The 10616-nt window shown below is 39.0% G+C and overlaps 1 protein-coding gene across 1 annotated transcript in view; it reads left to right on the forward strand.

Moving 5' to 3' along the window:
- Window positions 1-10616, forward strand: part of Fbxw8 (F-box and WD repeat domain containing 8) — a 123750-nt gene that overhangs the window by 68059 nt on the left and 45075 nt on the right. Inside the window, exon 8 of the mRNA XM_004636336.2 lies at window positions 9601-9797. Within this exon, the coding sequence (XP_004636393.1) occupies window positions 9601-9797 (197 nt within the window). The remainder of the gene's footprint in view (window positions 1-9600; window positions 9798-10616) is intronic.

Below are 10616 nucleotides of genomic sequence, written 5' to 3' on the forward strand. Positions count from 1 at the left end.
GGAACCAAACCAAGCCATGAGAGCCCGGTGGTGGCTTTGCAGCTTGGGCGGCAGGCCAGACAGGCTGCGCCATCAGCTGTATGCCTGTGTTGACCTTGTAATGTATTTTTTTCTTACAGATGAATTCTTGGGATCTCTGCAAGCTGGGAGCATTAACAATATCTGTTAGGCACAGAAGAGCAGAGATTTACTTTCTAGGATAACTTAATAAGTTTTGAAGTTTCTAGTGAAAAGTTTGTGACAATTTTTCTCTTGCAGAAAAAAGTGCCATTTTGGGGGCCGGGGAGATGGCTCAGTAGAATAAGCGCTTCTGTGGTAAGTGCAAGGGCCTGAGTTCAATCCCTGGTTCAGCCAAAAACAAAAACAAACAAACAAACAAAAAAAAAAAGTGACAGTTTGAATACAGGACAGGACATTTAGTGTCAATTCTGCAGTTTTTAGTGGTAGTTTTACTGAAACTGATTTTTTTTTTAAATTTTTATTTATTTATTTATGTGTGTGTGTGTGTGTGTGTGTGTGTGTGTGTGTGTGGCCAGCTCAGCCCACCAGGGGGCGGGGCTGGCTGGCATGTGGTGCTGGGGGACCGAACCGCAGTCCCTGAGCTTTGCTAAGCTTGTTCCAAGTAGGTACCCTAGACCACCGAGCCATCTCACCAGCCCCTGAAACTGATTTTTAAATGTTCTTGTTTTGTTGGGGTTTTTTTTGAAACTGACTTTTTGTAATATACAATATGATGCATAAATTCAAAATAGCTGGCCTATCTTACTAGAGTTGAGGTTAAAACTGAAAAATAATAAATAGCACAAGATATCTTTTGGGAGCTAGTTTAGACTAGAGAAATAAAACTTTTTTTAAACGTAATTAATGACAACTGAGCATGACTTTAATTTTTTGCAAGGAAGATAAATCATATTTAAAATGAGAGAATTTAATTTTCCTCTCAATACTAGGAATTTTGGTTGTAGCATTTATTCTATTCTAAACCTGTGGTTTTTTATCAAAACAGAAATAAGTACATTTGTGGAATCAATTTTGTTTTAGCACAGTGTGTCTGCTTGCCTGACTTTTCAGCTAGAGTGCCATTAGGCAGGCCCCTGTGGTATGAGGTGGGAGCTCCAACAGGCCAGCACAGTGCCAGGAGGACATCTTGAGTGAAGTAGCAGCGTGCTGGCACGGGAGGCTGGCACCGTACAAGATCGAGCTAGCAAGTACTATACTCAAGGAATGCCAGCCATCTCACTCCTGGAGAAGGAAGGTGAAAGTGGAAGGAGAACAGCCAGGGTGAACCCTGCGCAGCCAGAGTAGAAGATGCCACATATATGTCCTCGTTGCTTTGTTTCCTAAAAAGGTACAGTGGTAGCCAAGTAGGAGTGAGCATACCTGGTGCCCAGCTCTTGAAAATACTACTCTCTGCTAAAAAGTCTTTGGAAAAATGTCTGGGACAGGGAAAGACCAAAATAAGCCTACAACATGTTTGTACCAGAATGTAAGAAAGTATTCATAGTAACAGATCGTAACCCATTGCATAAAATGGGAATACACAAGTATACCCTGATAAAAAGAGATGAATAAAAAGAGAATAAGTCCTTAAATGACAATGTCATTTAATATAGAAAGATGGGATTAGAAAAATCACTAATTGGTAACTATCATGGTAATACTTCATACAGAAAGATATTCGCCCAATATATAAAAATGAGATGAATCTTGGGATTTTTACATCAGCTCACAGAATACCCTTATACGACACTTACTGAAAGGAAGAAACTTTGCAGTTGAATTCCAGCATATAGCATCTTAATAAAATGATTCAATTTAGCATCATAATGAATGATACAAGTTGACATCCTGTATTACATAGTAGGGTGCAGTGAGAATAACACTGAACTTTTTCATTGATCCCAGCCAGAGGTGCACAGTCTGGCATACTCATGGGGAAACATGGACAAACCCAAATTGAGGGACATTCCTCATAATGAGAACCTGTCCTAAAACTGTCAAGGTCATGAATGTCAGGGACAGTTCAAGAAACTGTTTGGAGTTGAAGGAGACAAGAGACATGATAACCAGGTACAGTGTGTCATCCTGGCTGGGATTCTTCCTCAGTAGACAGTACTGGGGCAGTAGGCAATGGGATCCAAACGGTGAGTAGGCATAGGACTTCTTGCGGCTTCTCTGTTATTTTGAAGTTATTCCGAGATAAAAAATTAATGAAAAAAACATGTTTCTGATCAAAATGAGATCACAAAAATTGGTTTTAACCTTCTGCTTCAGGTGAGACAAAAAAAAAATTTTTTCCCCCAAAATACTCACACTTGAGCTGCAGTGTTTAATCTGATAATTTGCAGATTATAGTTTTAACCACCAATTTACTATGAAATCTCTTACTATATTTTGCATTGTTCTAGTAAATATTCTTGAGAATGAAAAACACCATTCTTTATAATATTTAGTTTTTACTAGTGGTATTTCTATTTACAAAATACAGTAATTTTGGGTGGTTGAAATTTACATGAACATAGGCTGTGAACTGCACTTTTTTTCTAAGTAGGAAATTGGTTAAGCCATTTATTTTAAACCGTGGTTTCTAGATATTGTGCTATTAGAGACCCAAATGGTACTTTCAAAGAAGAAAGATATCATTTCTGAAATGAAAATACATTAGATATAATCACTAGATTAAACAACACAGAAGAAGAGATACTGAGTTAGAAGATGAAGAAATAGACACTATCTAAAAGTAATCAGAGAGAAAAAGGACTAGAGGAAAGTACCAGAGCTTCAAGGACTCGGGACAGCAGCACACGTTTTTCAGATTAGCAAGAGCAGAGAAGCTCCAAGAAGTGTTTATGGAAGTCTGTCAGTCAGAGGAAAAATTGGTAATAGTTTGGATCTATGCAAAACACACACACACACACACACACACACACACACACACACACACACAGAGGAATGGTAAACATGTAAGTAGAAAGATACTTTGTTCTTTTAAAAATATTTCAACAACTTAATGCAAAAATAATACCAATGTTTTGTGGGGGTTATAGCCCCATAATACATGACTTTTTTTTCCATAAATATTGACATAGAATTCAATATTTCTGGTAAAAATTCCTAGCTAGCCAGATGCAGTGGTGTACCTGGAACCCCAGCACTCTGGAGATTGAGGTCAGAGGATTGGGAGAGGCCAGCATGAGTAATTTAATGAGACCCTGTCTCAAAATTTTAAAAATTGAAAGAGTTGAAGGAATAGAGCACTCCCTGGGTTTATTATCCAGTACTACAACCACTACCACTCCCAGCCAACTTCAATTTTTCCATAATTTAGGACTTTCTATAGGTTTTTTTTTTCCTGCTTTGAATTGAGCCGATTTTTACTTTTATTGAGAGAGAACTAATTGGTGGTATGATTTCAAGATCTTTTGAGGATTTGGAGTGGGATTTCTGAAAACTACAGATGTTATCACTGGAATTTTCGCTGTGAATCTGAAGATTTTTGTTGGCAGTGTATCTACTGATGACTTTGTAGGCCAAGAAGCCCACACCTGCAGGCCTCCCAGCTATTCAGGAGGCTGAAGCAGGAAGACCACTTGAGCCTGCAAGTTTCAGGATAGCTTGGGTGCCATAGCAAGAATTCATATCCAAAAAGAAAGAAAACATATGAAACATAAGGTGTAATGTATTTTTACTCTTGTTAATGATAGTCCTTCAAAATATTATTTTTGTAATTCCTTTTATTATAAAAAATTCAATACACAGCATTAGGGTAAATAGTATGATGAGCCCTTGGATATCCATCTCTCAGCTTTAGTAGATATTACTGTTATTTTTAAATTACATGTTTCTAAATATTTTTGATGATACAGATATTTTACTTATATGAATAAACAATATCTTAAGAAGGAGAAGGAAAGGAGGCTAAGCCTTACGTAATGCCAGCCCCAAGCCTGGACCTGGACTGCAGTGTCTCATTCCCATCTGACCCCAGGAAGGTGGTATCAATGATGTTTCTGACTCGCTCAGAGTTTAATTCACCTTAGCCAATTCATGGGCCATCAGTAGAACGTGAATTTGTAACTTAGTTTTTTTGTTTGTTTGTTTTTGCGGAACCGGGGGTTGAATGCAGGCCCTTGCACTTGCCAGACAAGCTCTTATTCTACTGAGCTATCTCCCCGGCCCCCTGTAACTTGGTTTTGTATGTTAGAATTTAGCATTGATTATAAAATGGGTAGGTTATGATTGGAAAATATCCTGCTCATTAATCAGATTATTTCTTACGAAGAAATGTACATAAGTCATAATAGTTTTTAAAAATAGTGTTACTTGTAGAAACAGTCCAAGTATTGCCAGAGTATATAGTGAAAATATGGCCTCTTTTGCATAAATCTACCACTAGGTACTCCCCTTCCCCCCTTTCCTGGATGCATCTACTTCTACCAGTATCTGATATCTGCTGCAGATATCTTCCTTATTAGGCTTATTTCACTAGTTATTCTTAGAAAAAAATTGGCTGATGCCAGAGGCTGTGTGCATAGTGATGTCTCTTTCATATTACCTGTCTTAATAGCACTTTGCCTTGTAAAGAGTTGGTTCAAAGTCTTTGGCTTCTCCATCAACCTATTTTTTTCTTTGACTTTGTTAACTCTAAATCCTCATAATACAGTGTTTGCCTCCTTTCAATTTACTATGTCTTCATTTTCAAGTGTTCTTATTACCCTTCTACTTTGAATTTGAAAGTTAGTAAATACAGCGTTCATCTCTCTTCTTCTTCTCCTGACTTTATTTCTGCTTTGGTGATCTCGTGTCTGGCCTCTGCTTCTTTCTGCACTGTGGTAGACTGACATACTGAGGACATATGGGAGGAGTAAACTCATGTAATGCTTTCATCCTTTGAGACCCTCACAATCTAGCCCTTCCTCATGACCCTTGTCTGCACTGATCTTAATCTCCCACCGGCACTGCCTCCAGGAGAGCGCAACACCTTTTGTCCTCTCACATTTTATGCTTCATTTGCGGCCCTAGCCTACAGTTCAGCTTGATGTTGTATGTAGAGTTAATGAATGAAGAGGTACGCATTTAGTGTGTGCTCTGGGTATATATTACATTTTTGTTAAATTGCCGTTTCCCTTGTAGGGGAATTTCTTTCAACTCCTGCTTAATTTGTGATAGGCAGGTGTCTATTTACATGGTAGGAATTGAGATTGCCAGCTGTCTTTATAAATAGCTTCATTCATTGTCTCTGAAGGCAGTTAATTGATCCTGTCTATTTAAATACTATGAAGCTGAGACCAAGCCTCAGGTGTTTATTGGGCATGCACAAGAGGATAGGAGCTTACGGGCTGAAATCAGTGCTAATCGAGAAGAGACCAAAGACCACAAGACAAACTTGTAGTTCCAGAAGTGACCAGTCTATGACTTTCTAAACTATTAAACTGTTTAAATTTTATAACACATGGAAAAGATCAAAGAGGAGGGGAAACACCAATTGAGTTTTTTTCCAAAACCAGTTCAGTGGTTATTTACCTTTCAAACAATTAACATAATTACCATTATGCTAAAAAGTAATTTTGGAAAGTTCTGCCCTGAGCTCTTATGACTCCACTGGGACAGTTTTAGTTGGGACTTATCTTTTTGATGGAAGCCTAATTGCAATTTTGGCTTTGTGCACACAAACAGAGGCAGCTAATTGTTTAGGCAAATCGCAGATTAATTTAAATATGCATCTCTAATAAAACAAAAATGGTATCCATTATGGTCCTTGTTCCCATGACGAGGAATATAAATATTCTGTGTAAGTACCATTAGGTGGAGGTCTTAAGGATTGTCAACATTATTTCACAGTGGTAGCACTTTGCAGATACCGAGTAATCTTTACAAAAGCTAACATAAATCAGTTTAAACTCATTTAGATCCCATTTCCACTATTCGAGGTTTCATTACCACACTCTGGCTGGCCTCCTTTGGGAGGTGGGAGAAGCATGCTGCAAACTGGCATGGGTGCCCATCCACAGCTGCTGAGCAGGCTTTATGTCTCCTCAAAAGACTGGTCCTCGTTTCTCATGTCATCGTTAATGACCGCTCCCAGTCTAGGGCAGCCCCGGAGTTCTTTCAGCCCTGCTGCTGCTCATCAAGATGGAGGGTGCTGTGCCCAGGGAGCAGGTCGGACTGCCAAGCCCTGCCCCTGCCTGCATTTATGGGTTTTGACCCTCACTCATTGTCTTCTTGTAGAGTGTTTAAAAGACCTGGTTTCTTCTTTTGTCTGCATCCTTTTCACATTTATTAGTAGAACAGTTCCATTGTGTCGTAGCACTACATCAGAATTAAACATATTTACACAGCTGTTGAGATTTGTGTCAAGAAACTTGTACTGTATTTTCCATTCTGATTGGGGAGAAATGAAGGCTCTTACAGTCTGGCTCTTAGGCTTATGCTTGATTTGGCAAATGTTTACAAAGACCTGCTTCTTAGATCACTGAGAAGCTGCATAGAACCTCCCTTTGCCTTTGCTAGAAATTTTGTCTTACTTTGGCCTAATACATAGCATGAGTATGGTAAGTGTCGTGTGTGTCCTTGCTCTGCGTCCCTTCTTAGCCACTCTAGAGGAAGACAGGTTCATAGGATTTGAATTTATTTTTTAGCCTCAGCTGATTGCTTGGAATAGAACCTTGTGGGATGGGGATAGCTGTTCTTCATGTATAGTAAATCTCAACTCAGAAACAAGTCCTTTCTGGAAGAACATTTGTGAGCCAGATTTGTTTGTAATCCAACAAAATGAGTTTTACACAGTAATCTGTGAGTCTTAGGCAGTACACCCATGAAAGTTCAAAACTCCAGTGTTCATAACTTATGGTGCTATACCCAGGAACAAGAGAATGGTGGAGAAAAGAAGCAAACTGTTGTAGGGATAGAGATAACATCTGTGCTTCAGCCAAGAGACAAACCCTTCGTGTTTTTGTTTTTTTCATAAGTCTCCTTGGTCCTGATCCCTTATAATCTCCAGCTACACTTCCTGCCCTTGGGCTCTGTGACATAGCCTGTGCCTTTCTAGTTGGTTCTTCTTCTGTGTCTAAGCTAGTTTCACTGGGATTTCTGTTTCTTGCAACCAGATGTTCCTTTGCTGAAGCACATGACAAGCATTCAGCAAGCTTTACTGATGTCCCATAACAGCACTGTGGAGTTGCTATTATGGGGAATAGAGGAGGAAAAGGATGCAATCTTAACGTTTGATAGTTCTACACCATGCCGGGCACCAAGTCCATCGGAGTTTCCTTACAGTCACTGACTACCACTTCCTTACTAGTCCCATACGGACTCTGTTCTACGTGAAATGTCTAAAGACTTAGCTCTTTCTTTTGGGGAGTCTGAAAATAATGTGACAGCATGACAGAAAAGTTACACTTGGATAACATCATTCCATTGCACTTTGTATAGATCTGTTATGTTGTTCTATATCTTAGTCAAATGATTGTTTTCCTCTAGCACGTGGTTTGTGAGGACAGGGATCATATTCTTTCCATCTTTACCTGCTTCCAGATGAGATGCTTGGGTCAGAGAGATAGCTCAAGGCCATAAGTGCCCACCTGACAGATGCATGGTCCTGAGTTCAATCCCTGGTACCCTCCAAACAAAAAAGAAAAAAGCCTCTGTTTACCAGATGAGATGCTTGGTAGATGCCACTGGAGTGCTAGCTTCATGTAGTCGGAACCTTTTTGTTTGATTTCATCTTATTCATCACAGTATCTTCCATCCTTGTAACTGTGGCTTGGCACAGATCAAGTGCTTAGGAAATACATGTTGAGTGCAATATTTTGTCTTTTTGGCAAAATACTGATAACACAAAGACAATTAGTTATATTGTTATACAACAGTCTCATAATTTGTTTCTGTTAAGTTTCTGAAGTTTAGAGCTTGTAAAAGTAGCCATAATATAGCTATATTAGTTAGTAATTTGGCCATTTATAAAATTAGCCTTCAGTCAAATCGTCTTTTTTGCTATTGCATCTGTGTGTGTTGTGCTCTTGGGCCAGTTCAAAATGAAATTGCAAAACTTGCAAAAGTTGCAGGATTATGTGTGGGTAAATAGCAATAACTCTTCTTTATTATTTATATCACTCTACAAGATAGATGCTTGCTTATGTGAAATAACAATGTATGTAAGGTTTATAACCTAACATAGAAATAAAAATGGCACAAAGCCTGGGAAGGAAGAAATAGAACTGTGACACTTTAAAGTTCTTAAACTCTCTGAAGTGTTACAGTACCCCTGGAAGGCAGGCTGTGATAGTTTAGGGTATATGTCAAAATCTTAAAGCAAGTACTATGGTAAAATAACAAAGAATTTTGGTTTATAAGCTAACATAGGAACTACAGTGGAATAAACACAAAAGAGGGGGAAGAAGCAAGAAAAGCTAGAATAAATAGAAAACTGGTAGATTTAACCCAACCTTATCAGTCATCACATTAAATATAAATAGTCTAAACATCCCAGTTAAATGTAAGGCCAACTATATGCTCTTTGCAAGAAATATACTTAAATATAAAGACATAAGGCAAAATGAAAAGATGGGGAAAGATACATCTACTAATCTATCTACTAAAGATACTGCCTACTAATCTAAGCTGGGAATTTCAGAGCAAAGATTCTCCATAGATAAAGAGAGTCATTACATCTGATAAGGTTCAATTCTTCAGGCAGACTTGATGGTCCCAAATGTATGTGCACCAGAAGTGATGTTGGAGGCCTGATCAGTGCCACCAGCGTCATTGTAAGTGGGGACCTGCCTCTTGTACATGCTGTGACTGAAGTGCAAACCTAAAACAGATGATAACAAATATGTTGTTTTACATTTGAATGTTGAACTTGTACAGAACTCTGCTTTTGTTTGTAGTTACCTAGTTCATGTACTGACAGTTTGAAAGTCTTGCAAAGTACCTTGAATATATTACTTTCTTCTAACTCTATATGTGCTGAATGGTACAAGAACCTAATTTCAAAGCATTTGCAGTTTACGAAGTACAAAACAAGGAAAAGAAAGATAAGAAGATTGGTTACAAAGAAAAGTGAAGAGCTTTAGTCTGGGCAAAAAGATGTTTTAAGGAACTATGATTTGTCAGGGGCCGAGGAGATGGCTCAGTAGAATAAGTGCTGGCCTGCCAAGTGCAAGGGCCTGAGTTCAATCCCCAGTTCTGAAAAGAAAGAAAGAAAGACAGACAGAAAGATGATTTGTCCATGAGCAATACAGAAGAAATTAGCATTATTGGTAGATGAAGTGTGCTTTATTCATAACAAGATTATAGAAGACACAATGAGTTAAAGGTGAAAGAAGAATGGCCTGTTGTTAGCATCTTACATGGTTGGTCTCCGATCCAACCAGCAGTCCTGTGTGGTAGGTAATGTCATCTCCAGTATTATAGGCAGGGAAAGTGTCTCACATCTGTGGCCCAATTACCCCAAATCCATGACTAGCATGCGGTGGGGCTAAATTCAGACAAATGGCCACAGACTCTGCTGTCTCCACGTTTCTCACTGAATTTTGAAAATTATGACATGATTATAATTGTTCATATTAAGTGAACTTAAAATTGTTCCTTTCTACCTAGGATTTCTGCATATTTGGGACCTGAGGACCGGAACAAGTCCTGTCCATCGCTTTGAGCATGATGCACGAATACAAGCGCTAGCCCTCAGCCGGGAAGGTGCCACTGTTGCTACTGCTTCTGCTTTTGACGTTGTGATGTTGTCTCCCAGTGAAGAGGGGTACTGGCAGATAGCTGCAGAATTTGAAGTTCAAAAACTGGTGAGCTTTTACTCTGATCATTTTTTCATTTTTAGAATCTCTGGGTCTATGTAAACAAATAATGTTAGCAATGCTCATTTACCAGGGCTTCTTTTGGGTCTTGTATCCATAAAGCTCACAACAGCCTTGCCAAATAAGTAGCATTGTTTTCTCCATTTACCAAGGATCCAAAGGACACTGAGAGCTCTTACTGGCCTGCTTCAGGTTTCAGAGCTAAGAAGTTGGGATTCATTTCTCGGGTGTCACTCAGTACACACCTGATAGCACGCACAAGGCCCTGCCTGTGTTCAGTCCTCACCACCACACAAAAGGAAACGTGCACCCCCAGAGTGGACTTGGATTTGGTAGTGAGTAGTGCCCAAATCTATCTTTGCTGAATTGGATTTAATTTAAACACTTGATTTTGGCACTAGGTAGGAAAGTGAGCAGAAAAGCCAACATAGAATCACAGATTGATGGCCTGACCTGAAGCCAGTCCATATTTCTATCCTTTTAGTCCCTGGTTGAAATAGTGTTAGATTTGAATAATTTAAAAAGTCATAGTATCACTGCTTTAACTCCCAAGTTTCTTGCTTTTTAAAGATCATATCTCTCCACTCTGGATTTAATATCCCTAAAACCACCTCCTGCTATCATCTCATATTGGGTTTTTTTTTTTTGTTTCGTTTTGGCGGAACTGGGGATTGAACTCAGTCCCTTGCGCTTACCAGGCAAGCACTTATTCTACTGAGCCATCTCCCTGGCCCCTCATATTGGGATTTATTAGAAAAATATGGAAGTGGGCTGGAGAGATGGCTCAGTGGTCTAAAGCACCTACTT

This window comes from Octodon degus, unplaced genomic scaffold, assembly GCF_000260255.1.
Source record: "Octodon degus isolate 3935 unplaced genomic scaffold, OctDeg1.0 scaffold00079, whole genome shotgun sequence".
NCBI lineage: Eukaryota > Metazoa > Chordata > Mammalia > Rodentia > Octodontidae > Octodon > Octodon degus.